We start from the raw sequence: 27,492 nt of genomic DNA, 5'->3' as shown, positions 1-27,492 counted from the left end.
CCTTAGTTAAATAAAAAAATATGCTTAGCGTTCGAAACCTTGTAACCCATTCAGTACCTCACAGAGCAAAGAGAATCGAGCATTTTCAGTTGCTAACGACTTCTAAAGCTGAACTGTACATTTGATAGCAAATCGTGTGATATAAAATGATCTATTATCCTTACATACACAGCCTTTTCAATAACTTTAGCAAACGTTAATGGCATGGAAATAGCTCAAAAATTGTCTAAATTATCATTCCCCCCTCCCTTTTTAATAAAGCGGCTTTACTACTGAGTACATTAATCGTTCAGGAAACTGACCATTCCTAAAGGAAAAATTACAAATATGGCTAAATACGGGGATAACATGTGCTGCACAGTACTTTAATATTGTTAGGAACTCCATCATATCCATGACAGTCCTTAGTCTTCAGTGGTGTACTTATTGACTCAATCTCCCCCTTGTCTGTATCACAGAGGAGTACTTCAGACATAAATTTCGGAAATGCATTTGCCAAGAAAGTTATGATTCCCTGTAGAAACTAAATTTTTATTTAATTCACCAGCAATGCTCAGAAAATGATTGTACATAGCCTATATCTGATTTGTCAGTAACAGAAATATTTTTAGTACAAACTGACTTTATATCGTCAACCTTTTGCTGCTGATGAGAGCCTTCCTTCACAACTGACTATTTGGTTTTAGTTTTGTCCTGTGACTTAGTTATTCTATTTGCGTACCACATACTCATATACTCTTTGCCTTCCTAATAACATTTTGAAGCACATTATAATACTGTCTGTAATGGGCTACTGTAACTTGATTGCGACTACTTCTAACATTTTGATATAATGTTTCCTGCTTCTGGAGGAAGACTTTGTCAGAAAGTTGAAACATTTCTAGCATTCTTTTTCAGTGTGCCTGTCAGCGACTCGGCACCACCTACATCATGAGTAGCAATCTATCCTTGCCATATTGTTGTTGTACTAGCTGAATACATTGGATTTTATTCTGTTTGCTACCTATGTACAGTTTCCATTTAATTTTGTTTCAGCCCCTTTTAAGGCTACCACCTTCTTTAATGCTTAACACCTGGTGTGATGACTGTATATTTCTGTTTGGTCACCTACTTTGGGGTCAGACAATGTCTTTGTCAAGTTGACGAAACAGTATTATGAGAAGAAAAGATGCTTCTCACCATAGAGCGGAAATGCTTAGTCGCAGATACGCACAACAGAAAGACTCTCACAGTTACAGCTTTCGCCCATAAAGGTCTTTGTCAACAACAGACACACGAATGTGCGTGCGCACACACTTACACTCGCTCAAATGCAACCCCCACACACGACTGCAGTCTCAGGCAAATGAAACCACTGAAACTGTGGTTTCAGTTGCCTGAGCCTGCTGTCGAGTGTGTGAGTTGAGTTTGTGTGAGAGTGTGCGCGTGTGTGTATGTGTGTCTATTGTTGACGAAGGCCTTTGTGGCTGAAAGCTATAATTGTGTGTGTCTTTTTGTTGTGCATATCTGTGACTAAGCATCTCCGCTATATGGTGAGTAGCAACTTTCCTTCTCATAGTGTTGTTACATTCCATCCTGGATTTTCCATTATTCTAGTTGATGCCATATTTATCAATGAACAATGCAGCTTTCATTCTCACATGTATAGAAATACACCTTGACTGTTATTTGTATAAAAATACACCTTGACTGTTACTGTGTGCCCCAATTACACTCTGAAATTATTGAAATAGAGAGAAGGTAGTTTATCTTTTAAGCAGTCTGTCTCTCAAAAAGAAGTGCCACGTTCTGAATGGAATTGTTGGCATCAGTGATAAACTTCATATTGTAGGAAATATGTGATGGGGTAGATGAAACATTTTATTCACCAAGTGGCAGCAGAAGAATGCACACATAAAAGGAGGTTATACTTAAGCAAGCTAGTGGAGCCACTGGTTCCTCCTCCTGGCAGAAGGATTGAAGGGGAAGGAAGAGGGGTGATGGAAAAGGACTGGAGAGATTTAGGAAAAGGGGTAGATTTCGGAAAAGTCACCCAGAACCGTGAGTCTGGGGAGACTTACTGAATGGGATGAGAAGGAAGTCTTTCCTTTTCATCCCGTCCAGTAAGTCTCTCTCCTGATCTGTGGTTCTACCTGGTTTCCTAAACCTCTCCAGATCTTTTCCTTCACCCCTCTTCCTTCTCATTTAACCTTTCTCCCAGGAGGAGGAACCACTGGCTCCAAAAGTTTGCATGAGTATAACCATCTTTTATGTCTGTTCTCCTGCTGCTGCAGTGAGTAGATATTTTTATTTATCCAATTGCATTACGTTGTTGCAAACAGGTTATTTTCATTGTTATATTATAGGAAATGTTGCATTCATATCCTGTACAGTAACGATTTTATGTAAGGTTATAGTATCATTACACCCTTAACACTCATACTCCATTCCTAAGGCCACCACTAGTGGTGCCTTGCCAAACATAACTTTTGCCAGGAAGCAAGTCGTATATGTAACAAATTTGGTAGAAATTGCTTCTTTTCTTTTAGTGTATTCTTTATGCAAGACCTTTACCCCACCTCCACAAATAAGAGTGCTAGGGGTGTCTTGTCCAGTTGTAATTGTCTCCCCATGTTGTGCTAGGTTACACGTGCCAGGTTCAGTTTAAATTCTTTCAGGCACCCTATAGTGCAACAGCTTGTAGAGTAGTCTGCAAACCCTGGCTTGTTAAATATTGTTCTTATCCATAGAATAACTTAATTTTTACTAACAACCAGGACTTAGCAACTCCAATCTTTTAAGGCTTCTATTGTGCTTTTAAATAAAACTCATTAACTGATAAGTATGTTGTTACAGGAGACCTTCTGGGTAATGTATAAGTAGTAGTTTTTCAATAAATAAATACTCTTTATTGATCTAAACTTCTGGTCATTGGTATTCCTTGACAGTGAGGCTGGTGCAGAAGGCTCTTTGCCACCTTTGACTACTTCGCACGTCAAGATTTCACACGTCTCCAACTCTATTGGAATGGCACAAAGACCAGGTGGAATACCTCACGCAAATAATAAAATACACAAAACAGGACTTGTCCAATAATAACTCTTCTTACGTAACAGTTAAAACTTTGTATTAGCGATGATTATTCTGGATGACAAAATGCATATAGTTCTACTAATAAAGCTTGTTCATTTATATTCAAAATTAGTACAAGATTTCACTTCCATTCAACAAATTATTTCTTTCCAAACTTTGGCTATAAAATACCTGGAGAATCTTGTACTGCCACAATAGCTATGCTGGAACATAAGCATACAGCTAAACAGTGAACTGAGAGTCAGTGGCAGGTCTAGGGATGCTGAACAGAGAAGACAGAGTGCAGGGGGATCTCAAGATGCTATACTTTCCCCCTTACCTACATCTACATTAATTTTATACTCCACAAGCCACCCAATGGTGTGTGGCGGAGGGCACTTTACGTGCCACTGCCATTACCTCCCTTTCCTGTTCCAGTCGAATATGGTTCGCGGGAAGAAAGACTGCCGGAAAGCCCCGTGCACGCTCGAATCTCTGTAATTTCACATTTGTGATCTCCTCGGGAGGTATAAGTAGGGGGAAGCAATATATCCGACACCTCATGCAGAAACGCACCCTCTCGAAACATGAACAGCAAGCTACACCGCGATACAGAGCACCTCTCTTGCAGACTCCAGCACTTGAGTTTGCTAAACATCGCTGTAATGCTATCATGCTTACCAAATAATCCTGTGACAAAACGCAGTGGTCTTGTTTGGATATTCTCTATCCCCTCTGTCAACCCGACCTGTACGGATCCCACACTGATGAGCAATACTCAAGTATAGGTCAAACAAGTGTTTTGTAAGCCACCTCCTTTGTTGATGTACTACATTTTCTAAGGACTTTCCCAATGAATCTCAACCTGGCACCCACCTTCCAACAATTAATTTTAGATGATCATTCCACTTCAAATCGTTCCGTACGCATACTCCCAGATATTTTACAGAACTAACTGCTACCAGTGTTTGTTCCGCTATCATATAATCATACAATGAAGGATCCTTCTTTCTATGTATTCGCAATACATTACATTTGTCTATGTTAAGAGTCAGTTGCCACTCCCTGCACCAAGTGCCTATCTGCTGCAGATCTTCCTGCATTTCGCTGCAATTTTCTAATGCTGCAACTTCTCTGTATACTACAGCATCATCCGCGAAAAGCCGCATGGAATTTCAGACACTATCTACTAGGTCATTTATATACACTACTGGCCATTAAAATTGCTACACCATGAAGATGACATACTACAGACGAAAAATTTAACCGACAGGAAGAAGATGCTGTGATATGCAAATGATTAGCTTTTCAGAGCATTCACACAAGATTGGCGCTGGTGGCGACACCTACAACGTGCTGACGTGAGGAAAATTTCCAACCGATTTCTCATACACAAACAGCAGTTGACTGGCGTTGCCTGGTGAAACGTTGTTGTGATGCCCCATGTAAGGACGAGAAATGCGTACCATCATATTTCCAACTTTGATAAAGATTGGATTGTAGCCTATTGAGATTGTGGTTTATTGTATCGCGACATTGGTGCTCGCATTGTTTGAGATCCAATGACTGTTAGCAGAATATGGAATCGGTGGTTTCAGGAGGGTAATACGGAATGTCATGCTGGATCCCAACGGCCTCGTATCACTAGCAGTCGGGATGACAGCCATCTTATCCACATGGCTGTAACGGATCATGCAGCTACGTCTCGATCCTTGAATCAACAGATGGGGACGTTTGCAAGACAACCATCTGCACAAACAGTTCGATGACGTTTGCAGCAGCATGGACTATCAGATCGTAGACCATGGCTGTGGTTACCCTGGATGCTGCATCACAGACAGGAGCGCCTGCGATGGTGTATTAAATGACGAACCTGGGTGCACGAATGGCAAAATGTCATTTTTTCGGATGAATCCAGGTTCTGTTTACAGCATCATGATGGTCGCATCCGTGTATGGCAACATCACGGTGAACACACATTGGAAACATGTATTCATCATCGCCATACTGGCGTATCACCCAGCGTGATGGTAAGGGGTGCCATTGGTTACGTCTCTCGGTCACCTCTTGTTCACATTGATGGCACTTCGAACAGGGACGTTACATTTCAGATGTGTTATGACCCATGGCTCTACCCTTCATTCGGTCCCTGCGAGACCCTACATTTCAGCAAGATAATGCACGACCGCATGTTGCAGGTCCTGTACGGGCCTTTCTGGATACAGAAAATGTTCGACTGCTGCCCTGGCCAACACATTCTGCAGATCTCTCACCAATTGAAAATGTCTGGTCAATGGTGGACGTGCAACTGCCTCGTCACAATACCCCAGTCACTGCTCTTGATGAACTGCGTTATCGTGTTGAAGCTGTGTGAGCAGCTGTACCTGTACACGCCATCCAAGCTCTGTTTGACTCAATGCCCAGGTGTATCGTGGCCGTTATTACGGCCAGAGGTGGTTGTTCTGGGTACTGATTTCTCAGGATCTATGCACCCAAACTACGTGAAAATGTAATCACATGTCAGTTCTAGTATAATATATTTGTCCAGTGAATACTCATTTATCATCTGCATTTCTTCTTGGTGTAGCAATTTTAACGGCCAGTAGTGTATATTGTGAAAGGCAGTGGTCCCATAACACTCCCCTGTGGCACGGCAGAGGTTGCTTTAACGTCTGTAGACGTCTCTCCATTGAGAACAACATGCTGTGTTCTGTTTGCTAAAAACTCTTCAATCCAGCCACACAGCTGGTCTGATATTCTGCAGGCTCTTACTTTATCAGGCGACAGTGCGGAACTGTATCGAACACCTTCCAGAAGTCAAGGAAAATGGTGTCTACCTGGGAGCCTGTATCTAATATTTTCTGGGTCTCATCAACAAATAAAGCGAGTTGGGTCTCACACGATTGCTGTTTCCGGAATCCATGTTGATTCCTACAGAGTAGATTCTGGGTTTCCAGAAATGACAAGATATGCAAGCAAAAAACATGTTCTAAAATTGTAAAACAGATCGATGTCAGAGATACAGGCCTATAGTTTTGCGCATCTGCTCGATGACCCTTCTTGAAAACTGGAACTACTTGTGCTCTTTTCCAATCATTTGGAACGTTCCGTTCCTCTAGGGACTTGCGGTACATGGCTGTTACAAGGGGGGCAAGTTCTTTCGCCTACTCTGTCTAGAATCGAACTGGTATCCCATCAGGTCCAGTGGACTTTCCTCTGTTGAGTGATTTCAGTTGCTTTTTTATTCCTTGGACACTTATTTCGATGTCAGCCATTTTTTTGTTTGTGTGAGGATTTAGAGGAGGAACTGCAGTGCGGTCTTCCTCTGTAAAACAGCCTTGGAAAAAGATGTTCAGTATTTCAGCTTTATGCATGTCATCCTCTGTTTCAATGCCATAATCATCCCAGAGTGTCTGGATGTGCTGTTTCAAGCCACAACTGATTTAACGTAAGACCAGAATGTCCTAGGGTTTTCTGTCACGTCGGTACATAGAATTCTACTTTCGAATTCACTGAATGCCTCACGCATAGCTCTCCTTATGCTAAATTTGACACGTTTAGCTTCTGTTTGTCGGAGAGGTTTTGGCTGCATTTAAATTTGCAGTGAAGCTCTCTTTGCTTTCGCAGTAGTTTCCTAACTTTGTTGTTGAACCGCGGTGGGTTTTTCCTGTCCCTCACTGTTTTACTCGGCACGTACCTGTCTAAAATGCATTTTACGATTGCCTTGAACTTTTTCCATAAACACTCAACGTTGTCAGTGTCGGAACAGAAATTTTCGTTTTGATCTGTTAGGTAGTCTGAAATCTGCCTCCTATTGCTCTTGCTAAACAGATAAACCTTCCTCCCTTTTTTTATATTCCTATTTACTTCCATATTCAGGGATGCTGTAACGGCCTTATGATCACTGAGTCCCTGTTCTGCGCTTACAGAGTCGAAAAGTTCGGGTCTGTTTATCAGTAGGTCGAAGATGTTACCTCCATGAGTCGGTTCTCTGTTTAATTACTCGATGTGATTTTCAGATAGTGCACTCAGTATGATGTCACTCGATGCTCTGTCCCTACCGCCCGTCCTAAACACCTGAGTGTCGCAGTCTGTATCTGGTAAATTGAAATCTCCACCTAAGACTATAACATGCTGAGGAAATTTATGTGAAATGTATTCCAGATTTTCTCTCAGTTGTCCTGCCACTAATACTGTTGAGTTGGGAGGTCGGTAAAAGGAGCCAATTATTAACCTAGCTCAGTTGTTGAGTATAACCTCCACCCATAATAATTCACAGGAACTATCCACTTCTATTTCACTACAGGATAAACTACTACTAACAATGACAAACACGCCACCACTGGTTGCATGCAATCGATCCTTTCTAAACACCATCTGTGCCTTTGTAAAAATTTTGGCAGAATTTATCTCTGACTTCAGCTAGCTTTCTGTACCTATAACGATTCCAGCTTCGGTGCTTTCTATCAGCGCTTGAAGTTCCGGTACTTTACCAACGCAGCTTCAACAGTTTACAATTACAATACCGATTGCTGCTTTGTCGCCGCATGTCCAGACTTTGCCCTGAAGCCTTTGAGGCTGTTGCCTTTCTGTGCATGCCGGAGGCCATCTAACCTAAAAAAAAAAAACGCCCAGTGCACGTCACCCAACCCCTGCTACCCGTGTAGCCGCCTGCTGTGTGTAGTGAACTCCTGACCTATCCAGCGGAACTTGAAACCCCACCACCCTATGGCGCAAGTCAAGTAATCTGCAGCCCACATGGTCACAGAACCGTCTCAGCCTCTGATTCAGACCCTCCACTCGGCTCTGTACCAAAGGTCCGCAGTCAGTCCTGTCAACAATGCTGCAGATGGTGAGCTCTGCTTTCATCCCACTAGCGAAACTGGCAGTCTTCACCAAATCAGATAGCCGCTGGAAGCCAGAGAGGATTTCCTCCGATCCATAGCAACACACATCATTGGTGCCGACATGAGCGACCATCTGCAGATGGGTGCACCCTGTACCCTTCATGGCATCCAGAAGGACCCTTTCCACATCTGGAATGGCTCCCCCCAGTATGCACATGAAGTGCACATTGGTTTTCTTCCCCTCCCTTGCAGCCATATCCCTAAGGGGCCCCATTATGTGCCTGACGTTGGAGCTCCCAACTACCAGTAAGCCCACCCTCTGCGACCGCCCGGATCTTGCAGACTGAGGGGCAACCTGTGGAACACCACCCTCTGTGACTGCCCGGATCTTGCAGACTGAGGGGCAACCTCTGGAATAGGACAAGCAGCCATGTCCTGCTGAAGATCAGTATCAGCTGGAGACAGAGCTTGAAACCGGTTCGTCAGACAAACTGGAGAGGCCTTCTGTTCAGCACTCCGGAATGTCTTTCGCCACCTGCCACACCTCGAGATGACCTCCCACTCTATCACGGGTGAGGGGTCAGCCTCAATGTGAGCAGTGGGCAGTATCCTGGGCAACCACAGCCGAAGTCCGATTGGGGGATGCGTGGGACGAGCTGGCTGTCCCCGACAAACCCCCGTCTGGACCCCCACAGTGATACCTGTTGGCAACAGCCTCAAGCTGTGTAATCGAAGCCAACACTGCCTGAATCTGGGAGCGAAGGGATGTCAACTCAGCGTGCGTCCGAACACAGCAGTCGCAGTCCCTATCCATGCTAAATACATCTGAACCATCTACAGAGAGCACAAACAATTCGACACAAAATTTAAACGGTTATTATAATACAAGGCTGCCTAGTAAATGCAGTAATGCTGCTACTTGCGCACTGCTGACACACTGCTTGGCGGCAGAAGGCTAACTGTACTGTCAGTAATGTACAAAGACTATTTGAAAAAAATAAACAAATGACAGACGACTACGCGACTTTACACGTCACAGATATTAAAATGCAAATCTGCCTCTGCTAAATACGAAACTACACAATGATTTGACAGATTTAACTAAACAAGTGCGCTAAGAACACTCAATCAAATTTTCAACTTGACTACAACACTTATATGAACACCAAATAAGCCACTTGCTGCTACTTGCGCACTGCTGACACACTGCTCAGAGGCAGAAGGCTGAGATGTATCTCCAGCTAATATTTAATCATACTAAGCCAGTAAGAAGCTTATTGTCCTGTCAGAGAAAAGCATTCAAAGTAGGATCACCATGTGCATGAAATGAATATGCCTATGGGCCTCATTCAGTACAGTGAAGAGGATGTTCCAGGCATCATTTGAGAGAGCAAGATGCACCCAGCTGCATATTGTGGCACAAATGGACAGTGCTTACCTCTTGGGCTCAGAGGTCACACTTCGGTCATTCCAGCAACTGTCGGAGAAGATTGAGAAGACCATCTGTGCTCACAGAAATTCACCAAAGCTCTCAATATGCAGCATTGTCTCTGGAACTGGTGTTAAAGAGTGGGCTGTGAAGTTCTTGGTGTGCATCACAGTGTTTATATCTGTAGGGTCTCTCGAATGGATCAGGATGACTGAACATCAGAAACTGCTCACCACATAGCTGACTGTGTGGGGTGCACCCAATGTTTCTTACATCAGATGGTTCCCTATCCTGTCCAGGCAATTAAGTGTTAAAGATCCCAAAGCATTAGTATCGGGGATCTTACAGTACCAGATACAGAAAACTGGCTAAAACATGAAACTGACTACCATGAGATTTTGGAAGTACATCTAAATCTTTTATCCACTGCTATTAACCGATAAAGACTCCGAAGTTTCAGGTGAAGTTGTCTGGATGAGACTCAGTATAAAGAGTGGTCATGCTTACATAATTGGGTCCACCAATTGACTTCCACATTCACTCCCAGATGTAATAAATTACTTCAAAGAAAACTTCGTCTCACTAATACTTATATTCTCTAGTCCTACTGTCATCATTCAGTAATTGATTATGATGATTACCTTCTCCTATGAGAATTTTTGTTGGTGTGAAAAATGCCAGAGTTGGATTGTGGTTTGAAGGTCACGTCATAGTGTCCCTCTATAACTGGCTGTGTAAGTCAGTTCAAAGGTCAGAGAAAGATAACGGCATATTCCGTCTACCAAGATCATACCTAGTAAAGCACTGTGGTGTTCAAACTAATATTTGGCTTGATGACAGCTTTACTTTTTAAATGTTGGGCCTGACAAGCAATCCTGTATTCTCTAAAAAGACTTAGAACTGATAGTTCAGATGCCTGTTCTTGATGGAAATTTGTTAGATCTAATGGCAACAAGTAGATCTTACCGTTTGGAAGATGTCCACATTGAAACTAGTATCAGTGACCTCAAGGCAGTTGTTACAAAAGTAACAAAAGGCAGTTAAAACAAGAAGAATGATTTTTGTGCTCAGCTCCAAGCATTCACCGCGTGACACAAAGATATTGAGCATCTTTGGTCGGAATTTACAGGTATTGTCCACCATGTGCTAGAGAAGTATGTGCCTAGCAAAAGTATAGGGGAGGGAAAGGATCCACCTTGGTACAACAAACATATTAGGAAGTTGCTGAGAAAGCAGAGAATTTTGCACAGTCATTTTAAACGTAGTCACTGCCCCGCTGACAAACAGAAATGATGCGAAATGAAAGCAGCTGTCAGGAGGACAATGAGAGACTCTTTTAACGAATTTGAAAGCAATATTTTATCTGCAGATTCTAAAAATAATCCCAAAAAATTTTGGTTGTCCGTAAAATCTATGAGCGCTACAAATAATTCGATATCTTCTCTTGCTGACAGTACAGGTAATGTAACTAATGATGATAAACAGAAGGCCGAAATTCTAGACCTAGCTTTCAAAAACTTGTTTACGATAGAGGACTGCAGCACCATTCCCCCTTTCAATTATCAAACAAACGAAAGGATGGCTGACAGTGTTTAGTGTATCTGGGATTGTAAAACAGTTAAGATCCTTAGACGCCAGAAAGGCATCTGGCCCAGACGGTATCCCTGTAAGATTTTATGTTGACTATGCTACAGATATAGCACCATTCTTACCCGTCATCTATCAGAGATCATTGGAATGGCGGAAAGTTCCATGGGACTGGAAGAAGGCCCAGGTCGTAGCAATCTATAAAAAGGGTAGAAAATCGGATGCACATAATTACCGCCAAATTTCACTGACATCGGTTTGTTGCAGAATCATGGAACATATTTTGTGTTCAGACATAATGACCTTTCTAGACTCTGAGAAGCTCATCTGCAGAAACCAGCATGGTTTTAGGAAACAGCGGTCATGTGACACACAGCTAGCCCTCTTTGTGCATGATATACAACAGACTCTAGATACCGGCTCCCAGGTTGATGCCATATTTCTCGACTTTTGAAAGGCATTCAACTCAGTTCTGCACTGTCGCTTGCTACAAAAAGTGTGCGCTTACGGTCTATCCAATGACATATGCGGTTGGATAGAAAGTTTTCTAACAGACAGGGAGCAGTATGTCGTCCTGAATGGGGTAACTTCAACAGAAACAAGAGTAACTTCAGGTGTGCCCCAGGGCAGCGTAATAGGTCCTCTGCTTTTTACGATTTACATAAACGATCTGGTTGATGGTATTGACAGCGGCCTTAGACTGTTTGCCGATGATGCTTTAGTCTACAGGAAAGTAGTATCACACGAAAGTTGTGAACAAATCAATAAGGATTTGCAGAAAATAAATGCGTGGTGTAATGACTGGCAGTTATCTCTCAATATTAGTAAGTTTAACCTACTGCATAGAACAAGGTGAAAATCCCCATTAATGTAAGAGTACAAAATAAAGGATCAGTCTTTGGAAATGGTAACATCAGTCAAGTATCTGGGTGTGACTATTCGAAATGATCTCAAATGGAATGATCAGATTAAACAAGTAACTGGTAAGGCAAACTCTAGATTGCGGTTTATTGGTAGAATCCTGAAGCGATGCAGTCCTTCAACAAAAGAAACAGCTTATGATGCGTTAGTTCGTCCAGTCTTAGAGTATTGTTTGTCTGTATGGGACCCTTACCAGTTGGGTCTGATACAAGAGACTGAGAAGGTCCAAAGAAGAGCGGCAAGATTCGTGACTGGTACATTTAGCAATCACGAGAGCATTACAAATCTCATAGAAAGTTTGAAGTGGGACACACTTGCATACAGACGACGCGCTGAACAGAAGGGTTGCTCACTAAATTCCGAAATCCGATCTTCGCCGAGGATGTAGTGCATATAAGATTACCACCAACTTTCAAATCGCATAATGATCATCATTCAAAGATATGGGAAATAAGAGCTTCTACTGAGGCGTTCAGACAGTCGTTTTTCCCTCGCGCGATCTGCGAGTGGAACAGGGGGGGGGGGGGGGGGGGGAATAAGACTTTGGTGCGAATTGTGCCCTCCGCCACACACCGCTTGGTGGCGAGCAGAGTATATATGTAGATGTAGGTATTAGTACTTAATAAATGGTGCACTTCATGTAAGGATAAGACCCTTTATTGGTCTTTACAGCAAGAAGATAAACAGCTTTCATCACATAATATACTATTATTGTTCAGCTGGTTATTTTCTGTACCACACATCTGCCAACCTCACACTCTTCGATTCTCACGCTGCGGCAGGTAGCAATATACCGTATGCTGGAGTGTGGTCTTTCCAGAGTCGGGATTTGGTGAGATTGCCAAATGATAGGTGTGGAATGACCTGCAAGCCGAGGTTGCTGCACTACTTCTCCACAATGAAAAGATAAAAAATTTAACCAATTTGAGCTATGGAATGTCTGTCAGCTCAAAACAGAACTACTCTTTCAATTTGTAAATGGTTCCTGTTGTGGCTGGATGGTGAGTTTGCGAGGTGACTGTTGCCTGTGGGTGGAGGTTTCCAGATGGACCGCAGTGTTCTGGCTGATGTTGCAGTATAGTGGCTGTGACATGATATGTGTTCACTTAGGTAGACTTGTTTGCATCAGTTGGTACACTCTACTTTGTATACCCCTTTAATGTGGAGTGTGAGTGTCCTGTTATTTCATCCTGTAGCTGTGGATGGGCTTTGGTAGGCCAGCTGCAATGATCTGTGCAGTGGACTGTGTCGAGGAAAACATGTTTTGTCATTGCCTTGTGTTTGGAAACAAAAATACCAGGTTTTCCATGCCGTGTAGTTTCAAGCGGTTGCATGATCTCCATTTGCCTCTGGGGATCCAATAGGAAACCTTGAGTAGAGTGCAGGGGCTAGGTTGTCGTCATTTGAAAAACTATCCTGGTAGACGCAGAGGTTTGCCATACACCAACCTTACTAGGAAGAGCTGCAAGCCTTATTAACACACAGCTCAATCACAACAGCACTACTGTTACGGTGTCAGTCCACAAATCACTCATGTGGCATGTTATAGCAGCCTTCAAGGAAGATGTAGGAGCTCCACAATGCAGTATGATATGGGAAAGTCTGTGTCATATGTGTTGTGTCTGTGAATGGAGGTACAGCAAATAATGTAAGGTATAATTAACCAACACAGTTCATTCCTCAAGAAACAAAGACAAAAACAGAACTATACAGAACTTCAATGACTGGGCTATTGCGGCAACAGGGACAGCGATTAGCGAAGTCTGTGGATGAGACCAGTGGTCAGAGTGCTGGGTAAATGAAATTTCACAATAGTTCAGTCCAAGCAGTCAGAGTCCAGACGAGGGCACTCAGTGTTGTGGTGTCATGGTAACAGTTTTGGCATAGTCCAGCAAAAGACTGCCTGAATGTAGTGTTACATGAGCTTATGAAGGCATGATGGTGTAGGAATATGCCCACCATCATTGAGTCTGCAGTGTATAGCATGGGGTGATTGGAGCAGTGCTGTTGTGAAGCTATTTTGTGAGAATGCGCTGGTTAGGTTTTGCTGTGATACTACGGAGGCAGCTATGTGCAGGGGCCATGGCTGCACTGTCCGGGTGGGTGGTGATCCTCATGAGCTGGAAACTGCTGGATGTGTGAGCCACAGCCATGTGGCAGCAGGCACCATGATGTAGGCATTGGTGAAAACACAATATGTGTCCCATACAACCGAGTCATTAAATGAAATATTTCTGCCTGCCGCAGCTGACCCTGGTCGTAAGTCACTTGCTAGGAACAGCCAAAATGTGAAATCGGATCACAGGTGTGAACACATATGTCACATTCTCAGCAGTCTGTTTCCATTGTATCAGTAACTGTGACCCAGTAGCAGTAGTTATGTGCGACTGGGGGGTGTCCTACAAAATACAGGTGGATATGTGTAAACGTTTTTGAGTGGAACTTGTAGGTGCCATGTTACTTTGCACATCTGGCAGGGAATGCATGTCTGAGTCCATGTACATCAGCCCTCCTTAATACTGGGTCACATAAAATTGTGTTACTAGTGCCTGTGGATTCTTGGATAGCTGAGTTAGTGTGAAGTAAAAAAATCTGTTGTTGTAACGGCAGTACATACAGCCACTGTTGACCTGCTGACCCATTGCAGCAAATTGACTCTTCAGTGGCTGGCAGTCGCATGTGATGCAAGTGCAGGGCCATCTTGCCTTTCAGAAGGTCCTTTAACTCGTCATCGTTTTGTGCTGTCACCAGCTTTGTGAAATCTGCAGTTGTGGAAATGCTTTTCTTTCTATACAAAGCATTGACGTTGAAATTTTTTGAACCGCGTACCTGCCGAGTTTCTAGTGTTAGCTGCAAAATAAAATTTAGTTGGCTAATGTGCACTGGGAGATAGTTATTTCTGGGTGTGAAAATGTGAAAGGCAGTGGTTGATGGTCTGTATGTATAGTGAAGGAATGCCCTTCAGCCATGCTTCCTTGACTGCTAAACGTCTGTATAAAATGGTTGTTAAGGTCACTATTTCTGTTGTATTCTTGAAGAAACTCAAAGACTGCCAGTGTCCATTTACATTCTGTTGTAGCATGGCACAAACAGCATAGGATGAGGTGTCTGAGAAAATCGCTAGTGGACCAACGGTGTTCAAATGCAAGAGCAGCATGGCTTGCATGTGGCTTGTATGGCAGGCTTCAAATGCTCGCTGTATTTCATTAGTCCAAGTAACAGCCGTGGAACCTGGTATTTTGGTGCCAGCAGTGGTGGTACACAGATACCAGACTGCAGTAGTGAGCTGGTAGAGTTCTCTTAGTTGCCACAGGTGTGCCAGCCATCTGGGTTCTTTGGTACAAGGTGAGGAGGAGAAGCCGAATTGTTTTCTAAAGGTCTTGCCATGCCTGCTTGGAGCATTGGATCAAATTATGCTTTTGCAGTGTATAATTTGTAGAGGGCCAGCCATCTGGGACACGAGGAAGTAAGAAGACAAGGCATGGTCCTGATGTGATTGATTGTTGAGTGCTGGAACAATGACAGCACCTTATCATCTTGAGTGAGTGCTAAGAAAACATTTAGCAGGCACACCTATAGCTATGGTGAGATCAGAAAGTGTGCCAAGGGATGGAGTGTGAATGATGTGACCCAGTCCAAAATTATAGCAAGGAAAGTCTAGCTCGATGGTAGTGCAGTCCGTATCTGTGATAACACTGGTCAACACTCATTTTCTTGCCAAGGATATTTGAGTGGCTTTAGGATGGGTTAGTGGTGCTGAGGACGAATATAGCAACCATTTATGCAGTTTGGCTCTAGTTTTTGAGATAATGCATGATTTATTCAAAAAAATAGAAAAAATTACTAATACTGAACTCGAGCGCTACAAACTACAATGAAAAAAGAAAATAATCTTTATAAATAGCTTCTATGAAAACCTGATAGGCATTTGTCCACGTATAAAACATAATTGAAAAGTTTCTCTATAAGTATATCATTTTCCTGCACGCTTTTATAGGTCTCCTCAGAACAGTCACGTTGCAGATTCCAGCAATAATCTGCCATCATATGCCTGTCCCATCTTCCTTTATATCTTTCCTCTATTCCTTTCATATCTTGATGGAACCGCTCTCCTTGTTCCTCACTGAAATCACCTAGATTACGAGGAAATCAATCAAAGTGGCTGTGAAGGAAGTGCAATTTTATGCTCATGTTAGCTCCTAAGTTTTGAAAGTTAGTGAGCATGTTTTTGACCAGTTCCTCGTAATTGGGAGCTTTATGATTGCCCAAAAAACATTCTACAACAGCGACAAAACTGTTCCAGGCCGATGCTTCAGTGACAGTCATGACACTTGTAAAATTGGTATCGTTGATGAGCCTGCGAATTTGAGGACCATCAAATATTCCTGCCTTAAGTTTTTCACTACTGAGTCCAGGGAACGTATTGCAGATGTATGTGAAGCAATTACCATTTCTGTCTAAAGCTTTGGTGAATTGCTTCATTAGTCCTAACTTAATATGTAATGGTGGAAGAACAATCTTGTCCCTACTAACCAGAGGTTCATTAATGATGTTTGCTTCACCAACAGCCATATGTTCCCTTGGAGGCCATGTTTTCTGCTTCCAATGTTCGTGCTTTGCCCTACTATCCCACATGCAGATAAAACATGGGTGCTTTGTGTATCCACTTTGTTGTCCAAGCAAGAAGTTCACCATTTTCAAATCAACACAAATCAACCACTGGTGCTGCATATACTCAATTTTCTGCAGAACCATCTTTATGTTAGAATATGCTTCACAAAGTTTTGTTGAGTGGGCAATTGGAATAGATGCGTAACGATTGCCATTGTGTAGGAGAACACATTTTAAACTTCTAGTGGAACTGTCTATGAAGAGACGCCAGTCCTCTGGTCTATATTCCGGCAGCCCCAATTCAAGTAAAAGTCCAGGTATATTGCTGCAATACACTATAACCTCTTCTTGGTTGAAGTATGGAAGAAGGTTTTCTTCTCTCGTCCGGTAAGCTGTTATTTTAACACTTGGATGAAGACAGTTCTTTTCCTTAAGCCTGGATGCTAAGAGTTCTGATGCTTGCTTTGAAAGATTGAGTTCTCGTATCAAGTCACTGAGCTCCTTCTGGTCGAACTGCTGGGGTTGTGTCTCACGTCCTTCGTATTCCGAACCACTACTTGTACATTCCTCGCCGTGCACATCGTCATCTGATGATGTTAGCGTGGGTAATGTTGTGTAGGTTGGTACAGGAACATCGTTGCTGTGCACCACCGGTCTTCTTGCTGACTCCAAATCGGGATATTCACACTTTCGTTTTTTGAACCTATTAAAACCTTTCACATTAACAATGCAAAAATAGCAATCATCTGTATGGTTCTTCTGCTCTCGCCATACCATAGGCACTCCAAAGCTTAAGCTTTTCCTTTATCGTTTTGTCCACTGCCGTAAGCACTCCACACAGCATTTACAAACTTTATGGGGTGCCCACGCCTTGTCTTGATCTCAAAGTTTAATTCCGAAATACGCCAGATACGCTTCCTTCACAAAAGGAGTGATATTCTTCCTGTTCTTTTGAAGAACGTATTCACCACAAATGTAGCAGAACTCATCTGGATGGTTCACGCAAAGACGGCGTGAAGAACTCATGTTTTCCTAAAACAAAATTGCACAAATACTACATATTATGTAGAACTTTCTTGTATTTGCATGTTAATCACATCCAACAAACATCATTAATTGTTTTGTGTGAAATGAATACTCACCTCTTATTTGCTACGTCACGATGAATAGGTTCTATCTCCTTGAAGCTGCACTGCACATGTGTGTGACTTTCGACCATCGCCATTTTTCTTGTTTACACTGAACGCTACCTATCGGCTGTTGCGGGGATTACCTCGGCCAACAAATGAATGTCGAGTACCGCCGAATTCAAATCTGCACAACCCTCAATATCTTCAACACACGCACTGCACAACAGGACTGAACACATGCTGACAGTGTGATGTTTGCATGATGTAATCCTCAACCACATAGATGCACTCCCTGAGCACAATTGTTTAATAAAGATAGTACAATATCACTAATTAAAAAACAGGTAGCAAATACATTACACCATATATGGACCCTGCAGTCGATATTATCCACATGAAACTCTCATTTCCACAAATAACCTATATCTCAAAAACCAGAGCCACTTTGGAACAAGCACAAATATACTCGGAATGAGTATCATAACAATATCCCATTTTTGTTCAAACTTCCCTGGCAACGAAAAAAAAAAATTATTTTGTAGAGCTGTGTAATAAATTGCAACTCAAATGACCCTAACAAACTGTTGTTCAGATTTAAAGTCGCAATCCGATCTGTAGCTCTGAGCAAACCATTTGCAGCTGCTAATTCGTAATTTGCATTTGGTCACAGTTGCCAAAGCAGGCTCATGGGAAATACACTCACATGCAAACCGGTATCCACCAGAAACTGCGACTTAAGGGCCTGTCTCTTACCATTAAATATCTCAATAGTTTCCTGGGCTAGTGCTTCTGGCAGACTTGACCACTAGGCAAGGGGGGGGGGGGCTGGTTTTTGCATTTCCCATAGATAAACATGGTAGCCTGCACCTACTTGCTTTGTTGGTGATAAAGGCTCTGGTTCCAGTCTGGTGAGGGCAAGGAACGTATTCTGTGTTGAAACTTCCTGGCAGATTAAAACTGTGTGCCCAACCGAGACTCGAACTTGGGACCTTTGCCTTTCGCGGGCAAGTGCTCTACCAACTGAGCTACCGAAGCACGACTCACGCCCGGTACTCACAGCTTTACTTCTGCCAGTATCTCGTCTCCTACCTTCCAAACTTTACAGAAGCTCTCCTGCGAACCTTGCAGAACTAGCACTCCTCAAAGAAAGGATATTGCGGAGACATGGCTTAGCCACAGCCTGGGGGATGTTTCCAGAATGAGATTTTCACTCTGCAGCGGAGTGTGCGCCGATATGAAACTTCCTGGCAGATTAAAACTGTGTGCCCGACCGAGACTCGAACTCGGGACCTTTGCCTTTCGCGGGCAAGTGCTCTACCATCTGAGCGACCGAAGCACGACTCACGACCGGTACTCACAGCTTTACTTCTGCCAGTATCTCGTCTCCTACCTTCCAAACTTTACAGAAGCTCTCCTGCGAACCTTTCAGAACTAGCACTCCTGAAAGAAAGGATATTGCGGAGACATGGCTTAGCCACAGCCTGGGGGATGTTTCCAGAATGAGACTTTCAACTCTAACCGCTTACATACCCGCTCATGATGTGTAGGTGTACGACGTTTCATCGCCCCTCGCACGTCCCGTCTCGCCCCCCTCGCACGTCCCGTCTCGCCCCCCTCGCACGTCCCGTCTCGCCCCCCTCGCACGTCCCGTCTCGCCCCCCTCGCCCGTCCCGTCTCGCCCCCCTCGCCCGTCCCGTCTCGCCCCCCTCGCACGTCCCGTCTCGCCCCCCTCGCCCGTCCCGTCTCGCCCCCCTCGCCCGTCCCGTCTCGCCCCCCTCGCACGTCCCGTCTCGCCCCCCTCGCCCGTCCCGTCTCGCCCCCCTCGCCCGTCCCGTCTCGCCCCCCTCGCACGTCCCGTCTCGCCCCCCTCGCCCGTCCCGTCTCGCCCCCCTCGCCCGTCCCGTCTCGCCCGTCCCGTCTCGCCCGTCCCGTCTCGCCCCCCTCGCCCGTCCCGTCTCGCCCCCCTCGCCCGTCCCGTCTCGCCCCCCTCGCCCGTCCCGTCTCGCCCCCCTCGCCCGTCCCGTCTCGCCCCCCTCGCCCGTCCCGTCTCGCCCCCCTCGCCCGTCCCGTCTCGCCCCCCTCGCCCGTCCCGTCTCGCCCCCCTCGCCCGTCCCGTCTCGCCCCCCTCGCCCGTCCCGTCTCGCCCCCCTCGCCCGTCCCGTCTCGCCCCCCTCGCCCGTCCCGTCTCGCCCCCCTCGCCCGTCCCGTCTCGCCCCCCTCGCCCGTCCCGTCTCGCCCCCCTCGCCCGTCCCGTCTCGCCCCCCTCGCCCGTCCCGTCTCGCCCCCCTCGCCCGTCCCGTCTCGCCCCCCTCGCCCGTCCCGTCTCGCCCCCCTCGCCCGTCCCGTCTCGCCCCCCTCGCCCGTCCCGTCTCGCCCCCCCTCGCCCGTCCCGTCTCGCCCCCCCTCGCCCGTCCCGTCTCGCCCCCCCTCGCCCGTCCCGTCTCGCCCCCCCTCGCCCGTCCCGTCTCGCCCCCCCTCGCCCGTCCCGTCTCGCCCCCCTCGCCCGTCCCGTCTCGCCCCCCTCGCCCGTCCCGTCTCGCCCCCCTCGCCCGTCCCCCCTCGCCCCCCTCGCCCGTCCCGTCTCGCCCCCCCCCCTCCCCCTCGGGCAGTACTGACATTTTTCTTGAACATAAGGTCTGGTGAACAGCTGTCTCATAACGTTGTAGACTTTTCTTTTTGATAACATGGGATAAATTAAAATGACCCATGGCTTTCCTACTCCAACAATAGGACACCCTCATGTACTAGTAACATACAGACTAGAGCAAACTTCATTTAACTAGTTACTTTTTGTACTTGAATAAGATGGTAGATGTTATTTCACCTGCATATCCACCCCATGTTTTTGCAGAAAACTGTGGTGCAAAATTTAAGGGCCAGAGAAATGTAATTCTGCTCCCTAACATACAGCACATATGAACTGGGCTAATTGTATCTTGTGTGTCTGAAATACCTATTTGCAAGAGTACACTGTGTCATAGCTCAATTTGCAATTAATATCTAATTATTTATAATTAATATCTAATTTGTGTAATTGTTGTATTGTGTAGTAATGGTTGTTTTTTCCTCTCTCAGTTCTCAAATTTTGAGTTGGACCAGGCTGGTATGAAGCTACAACTCCAGCAGCTCCACACTCTTTTAGCTGCTGCGGAGCCTCAGTTAGCAACATACCTTGATCAAAATGATTCTGCAAATATGTTCTTCTGTTTCCGTTGGCTACTTGTTCTTTTCAAGAGAGAATTTCCTTTACATGATGTCATGCGTCTTTGGGAGGTAAGCTGAGAATGTCTCTTTGGAACTTGGGACGATATTGCTTTAGATTGACATTACCTCAGAGCTATTTTCATTAGTTTTATTTCTCTGTAGCTTGATATCTGACTAGTGCACAGAAAGTAAACACTGTAATGATCTTTTCCAGGTACTATGGACAGATTTGCCATGCCCAAACTTTCATCTTCTTATCTGCGTAGCTATTTTGGACACGGAGAAAAACAACCTTATTGGCAACAGATATGGTTTTACTGAAATATTGAAGGTAGGCTTGGCTAATTTCACCTCATTGTTCATGATTAGGTTCGAAAAGGAGCAACATAATGATTTACCATTTAGCCATGATACCTGAAATGCATTGAAGTTACATAAATTGCAATGCCTGAGTCTGGAAACTATGCCTGTTTCAGGGGTGAAAGCAAATCTCATCTCGTTTGTGAAATTCCTCCTTTGACTTTATTGCTGGGATTTCCTATCCCTAGACACTCTATGGTGACAAATCTTCTGTATCTTGATTCAGTTTGGGAGTTTATTACCCTTGGTAGTTCATTGGTTAGGTGCCAAACTACAAATTTAAAAAATCTGGCATTTGACTCCTGCTTAGTCCCAGGATTTTTTTCTGTCACTAATCACTTTGTTCATCTCTGGCAATATTTGTTAATGTGAAATATTGCGCTCTGCACTGTCGTTTAGAGTTAAGGCAATGGTATGTCAGTTCCAGTAGGACCATGCTGTTTACGTTTATTTCATTGGCATCTCAGCAAACTATTCAGTGCACAAATGAACCTGGCTGCAGTGTGTTCTGGACGAGCTGCATTAAGTTTTAATGTTAGTTTTATTTGTGGTGACAAATTAAGACATTGTGACAGCAGGTTACGAAAATACACTTCCGGCCAACATTATGAAATATTTTATAAGCAAGAATTTTTTTTTAATTTCTATTTTACTGGAATTAAATGCATTCGTCTTTTCAGTGATCAGTCCCTGTAGACCAAGTGCTGTATCAACGATCTGCTTCCATCTTCTGTATCTCGCTATCTCTCTGCACTGTGTGGGGATTCCTAATGCTGTGACATCCTTCTGTCATCTTTCAACTGTTTGTAAGTTTGGGCCAGTGGTCTTGTTGCTTGGAGGGTGCCCTCAGATGCCTTCTTAGGAATTCTGTTGCTTTCCATTCTAGCCACATGCCCAGCCCATTGCAGTCTCCTACTTTCTAATTTCTAGACGATAGTTGGTTGTTTTATTAACCCATACGTTTCAGTCTTCTTTCAAGCTCTCCAGATGACATTCTCCGATACAGGTCCCCAGATTTTTCTCATCACTTTTCTTTTGAAAACATTCAGTTTTTCTCTCTCTCTCTTTTGTGGTAAGCCTCCAGCTTTCCAAACCATACAGTACTACTGGGCAGATGGTGTTACATACGGCATAACAATTATTGAACTATATGAAAAAAACAAGTTAATTAGTTACAAACTATGGTGTGCACACTTTATTCAACATGCAAACATCCCTACAGGTATTTGGATTTAGGTTATGACCTGTTCAATATGCCTGCTATTATTGGTTATGATGTGGCTCGGATGAATGGCAAAATTCTGCATGACCCGCTGAAGTGTCGGAACATCGATGCTGTCGATGAGCTCCTGAATGGCTGTTTTCAGCTTAGCAATGGTTTAATATAGCCCCACAAAAAGGAATCACATGTGTTCAGATCTGGAGAATATGGTGGCTAATTGGGGCCCATTCCAATGGCCTCAGGGTACCCCAGAGGCAGAATGCCATCCCCAGAGTGCTCCTCCAGGACATGAAACTCACTCATGCTTCGATGGTATAGAGCTCTGTCTTGTATGAACTCCATTTTGTCAAAATCAGAGTCTCTTTGGATAATGAGGATGAAAATCTTCCAGACCAACATGTACCATTCGGTAGTCACTATGCCATCAAGAAATATTGCACCGGTTATTCTGTGTGGGCATTGCACACCACAAAGTCAGCTGTTGAGGGTGAAAAGACTTCTCAATTGAGAAATGCGGATTCTCAGTCCCCCAAATGTGCCAGTTTTGCTTATTGAAAGTGGGCTTTGTTACTAAACCAAACCATCATACCCCACAGCCAACCATGCCGTTTGAATGTCCTAATGCAAACTGTTGAGAAGTTATGACAATTTTATTTAATTTAGGTCAATAATTGTCAGCCTGTATCTTCATCTTTGTCGTGACTGACAAAGCTTTAGTTTTGAGTAGGCTGCGTACAGACATCTTGATCCTGAGGCAATTCTCTCATTTATATCCAGTGTTATGATATTTTTATTGCTGAAGCACGACCTGAGGTATTTAAACTGATAAACTATTCTGAATCTAGAATGGTGGTCAATTTCAAAGTGTGGATTTGGGTTTATGACTCAACCTATTTCTGTATATTGTGTTTTCTCTTGCTTTATCAAAAGTCTCTTTTTGCTGGCAATGTCTCTGACAGATCTGTATATGTCCTTCAGCTCTTCTGCTTTACTGATTAAGACTACATCATCTGTGAATGCCAGGAGTTTTATTTACTTCACTGTGTTCAAATCTGAGACCATTGTATGGCTGTAAATTACTGTCTCAAACAACTTTCTCCAACGCAAGGTTGAAGAGAACAAATGAAAGAGCATATCCTTATCCCAAGCCTCGTTTGACTGGGGATATGGATCCTCTGAACTTCAGTTTCGCCTGTAAGCCATCTGTGTATAGTTGTATCATTCTAATGATTTTACAAGGTTGCTAAATGTTCTTAGTGGGTTGTAGAGGCTACTTGAATACTTTTTTGCAAACAAAATGTAAGAGTACATCAAATTTTCACCTACTCGAAGTTAGGATTCTGTCAGAGTATTCTAAAATGAAATAATTTCAATGAGATATGAAGCATAATGGTCCATTCACACATATTAAGAAGTCCCTCTGCATGGTTTTGTTAAGAGAAATGGATTGCTGGGTCTACAATTAATGTATTAAGTTATCTGATTTGTCTATTTGTTTCTAACATAACAAAAAAATAGATTTACACATCTTTACAGTGGTACAAAATGTATTTTAAATAGGCCAACTGGTGTTGGGAGAAAGGATGAAAATGATACAAAAAAGAGCAACTCAGTTTTGCTGCAAATTTTATATAGTAAACAGTGACATGTTTTGTGTGATACAGATTGAAGTCTTGAAATAATCTGCATTTGGAGTCAGTTGGTAATAATTTCCTTCTTATTGAAAAGTCAGAAATAGCAAATTATTATTTTATTTTGTTATTGAGCTTCTTGAAAACTACATACTTCAAACATTCAGCAGAATCTGCTCCATGGCATGCCAGATTTCACGTGGGCCTGGTGTGCAGGCCACATGTGGGCCAAGTATCAGCCTGTCTTGTTCCTTCTCACAAGCAGTCAGTACAGTGCTACATTTCATTTAGTACTCCAGTGTGGCATTTTTCAGTCGGAAAATTTCTCTTCAGTTTTGCAGAATCACAGTGGAAGCACTGTTTATCCTTCGCGATTTGTTCTGGTACAGATGTTTGCAGGTCCAGTGGCTGTTTGTACAAAAAGAGGCAGGCTTGTGACAATAGATCACTAGGCTATTGATCCATCATCACAAGTTTTTAGAACTGAATGGGAATGATGGAACAGAGGGATTAGAATTCTCAATATCCATTATGCAGTTGCATAATTGATGGGTACTACAAATTTGCTATGAAAAATTACAGTACCATGCAAGAAGAATTTAAAGATTTAATTGGCGATGAAAGAACAAAAAAAACTGCAATGATCAATGGACAAGATTCATTGTTCTGTACATCAGGAAGCACTTCATGCTAAATTTGCAGGCATCAAGCTCGTGAAGAAATTGGTGGTATGAAAAGCAAAATGTCTGAAGTCACAGGCATTATTCTTCTATTAGTTGGAACTGTTTTCCATGGAACTGAACAAAAAATATGGAAATACTATATATAACTACAAGGTACATTCATTAAGATAAAGGGCATGCCTAGAATTATTTTTTGATTTGAAACTTGCTGTTTAATTTATTACGGAAAAAGAAGTGTAATAACGAAAATTAGAACATGTGGAATGAATTACAGACCTCTGATTCTAAGAGGGCTTGACTGCGTACTGCCTGCAGCAAGACATTGCAAGGCGAGGAACAATTTCTTTCTGGCTAGGGATGCATTTAAAAAGAAAATAAAGTTGTAAAAGGGACACATTCTTACAGACACAGGTCTTTTTCCTAAGCTTACTGCCATTAAAGAAAATGTGACATCTAAAGAATTCATTGTGGCCATGAAAGAATAAAGAGCATAGTTTCCTAAACATTTTGAGGACACTGCCAGTCTTACTTGTTTTGAGCTGTGTTTAAAGACCATCTGCCATTTCAGTTGAAACCTGTGTGCATGTGGAGAGATAACTGATTGACCTGCAAGGTAATGCTTGTTTTAATGAAAAATCCTTTGTCAGCACTGTCCAGGACATATATTTTGCTTTCCACAGGTAGAGTTTTCATGTCTCCATAAAGAAGCTGCAAAAAATACTATATTTTATCGACCTATTTATGTGAAGAAGGATCTTTCTTGATCGTGAAACTAAATAAGTTATGATTACATTTCAACCTCACTGCGGAAATCTGTGAAATTGTCTGCATCTGTCTGTATTATGCCGATAGTGTGAACCAGATAAAAATTGTCTTAAGTGCACCAAAAATTAATGGCTGCCCCTGATCTAGAAAAACTGTTGGTGATTTCCGAGATTTGATATTAGTGTGTCCATAAAACTTATGGTAAATATGACAGGTTTCATTTCTCCTTCATAATATTGTGTCTTAATTGATTTGAGAAGCAGGAGATCGTTTGAGAGAAAACTCTGTGAAGGCAGAAGAATATGTTCGGGCCCTTGACGGAAAGCATTACCATTGTTTTTTCCAGTTGTCTGTGTAGCACTGCTTGACGTCATGTCAAGAATTGACTTCTATTTCATTGAGCCACATCACATTGTTCAGTACCACACAACAAAAATAGTAATAACAAATAAAGCCTTAACTCCTACAACAGTAAGAATTAAAACAAACAAAATCACGGTGCAACAATCACATGGGACAGCAAGCTGCCTCATTGTGGCAGAAACTGAAACTGAAGCATAGTGCAAACAGGAAGGGTTGTTTTTTGGGGTGAGGGGGGCGCAGTTGACAGTTTCATAACCGCCAGGGGCTTCCTACTTCCTACAGCTAAAAGTCTCATGAGATTGCTGGAATGTTTGTTGTGGTTCCCACATGGACTTCATCCCCCTACTTCTGTTACAGCTGTTAACTCTAAATTACTTTAAATAGACTGTAGCAAAGCATAGTGGTGTTGAAACCCACCGTAAGAGTTCATGACAGCTGTATCTTTCTACTAGAGCAATTAATTTCGATACAGCTACATATTCTGGAAAGATGAACTTGAATTACTGTTTGAACAGAGCAAATGTTAGCTGTCCATGTCGACAATAATGTGTTGTTGGAATTTTGTTTGTATATGTGTCTGCTGTTGATAAATGTCCTTTACTAAACTGATATGCCATATTAAGCTGATGTAAAATTTGTTACTCTATAGATCATCAGAGTTTTCTCTTAAGCCATTTTCTTGCTTTTTGTCCTCATTTAAGTGTGTTAAATTCTATGTTTTTTGCAGCATGTAAATGATCTGTCCCTGCATATTGACTTGGAGCTCATTCTGTGCAAGGCAGAAAGTATTTATCTGCAATTGTCTGAGGCCACAGAACTCCCTGATGCTGTCCGCAGGATAATTGGACTTGCACCAATAGAAACCAATGGCTGTTCCACAGACGGGGGCAGCGATGATGAAGCAAATCATGTAGCTGATGGTCCAGTTCGTGAGGGTCCACACTCAATTGACTCAGTCACATTAGTGGCTGGTTTGGGAGAAGCTGCTTATGAAAAAGGACTTGATCTGCACTACACTTAAGACTGAGGACTTCACAGTTGCAAGCTGTTTGTTGTTGTAATGCTGAAAATTCAAACCACTGGAGGTGGATGGAATAGCCGGAGATATAACCGACTTTGAGGAATAAAATTAATGGATAATGTACACACTGACTGAAATCGACTTTTGATTTTAACTGCAGAAATGCAAGGAAAAGGTAATTGCTACTTACTGTAAAGAGTACACGTAAAGTTGCAGACAGGCACGACTAAGACACTTATACATTAGTTTTGAGGCACAGTCTTTGTGAGGAGGAAAACACACACACACACACACACACACACACACACACACACACACACACATTCACAAAAAGCAAGCACACTTCATACACATATAACTGCCATCTTCAGAATCTGACCCAAGCTGCTGGTCAAGTTTGTGAGCGATGTGCTTGCATTTGTGGATGAATGTATGTTTTTCTTTTTCTGACAAAGGCTGTGGTTGAAAGCTAATGTGTAAGTGTCTTTTAATTCTGCCTATCTGCAACTTAATGTGCCATCTTTACGGTAAGTGGCAATCCACCTTTTCCTTAATTTGTTGGTATTCCAACCTGGAGTTTCCATTGTTTCAATTTTAACTTACTTTTGAATTAGTAATGCCAATTTCTTGAGTCTGAGAAATTCTGGAAAGAATGACATTTGGTCCT

At 43.2% G+C, this 27,492-nt stretch overlaps 1 protein-coding gene across 2 annotated transcripts in view; it reads left to right on the top strand.

Annotated features, from left to right (window-relative positions):
- The window catches only part of LOC126416191 (TBC1 domain family member 15), a 75,811-nt gene extending 48,657 nt beyond the window's left edge, over window positions 1–27,154 (top strand). For both annotated transcript variants that reach the window (XM_050083775.1, XM_050083776.1), the window contains 3 exons: window positions 20,652–20,849; window positions 20,995–21,111; window positions 26,532–27,154. In XM_050083775.1, the coding sequence (XP_049939732.1) occupies window positions 20,652–20,849; window positions 20,995–21,111; window positions 26,532–26,825 (609 nt within the window). In that variant the 3' untranslated portion in view covers window positions 26,826–27,154. The remainder of the gene's footprint in view (window positions 1–20,651; window positions 20,850–20,994; window positions 21,112–26,531) is intronic.
- The last annotated feature ends 338 nt before the right edge of the window (window positions 27,155–27,492 follow it).

Source organism: Schistocerca serialis, chromosome 8, assembly GCF_023864345.2.
Source record: "Schistocerca serialis cubense isolate TAMUIC-IGC-003099 chromosome 8, iqSchSeri2.2, whole genome shotgun sequence".
Classification (NCBI taxonomy): domain Eukaryota; kingdom Metazoa; phylum Arthropoda; class Insecta; order Orthoptera; family Acrididae; genus Schistocerca; species Schistocerca serialis.
The sequence above is the reverse complement of the archived record's forward strand: the minus strand, read 5'-3'. Positions and strand labels throughout refer to the sequence as shown.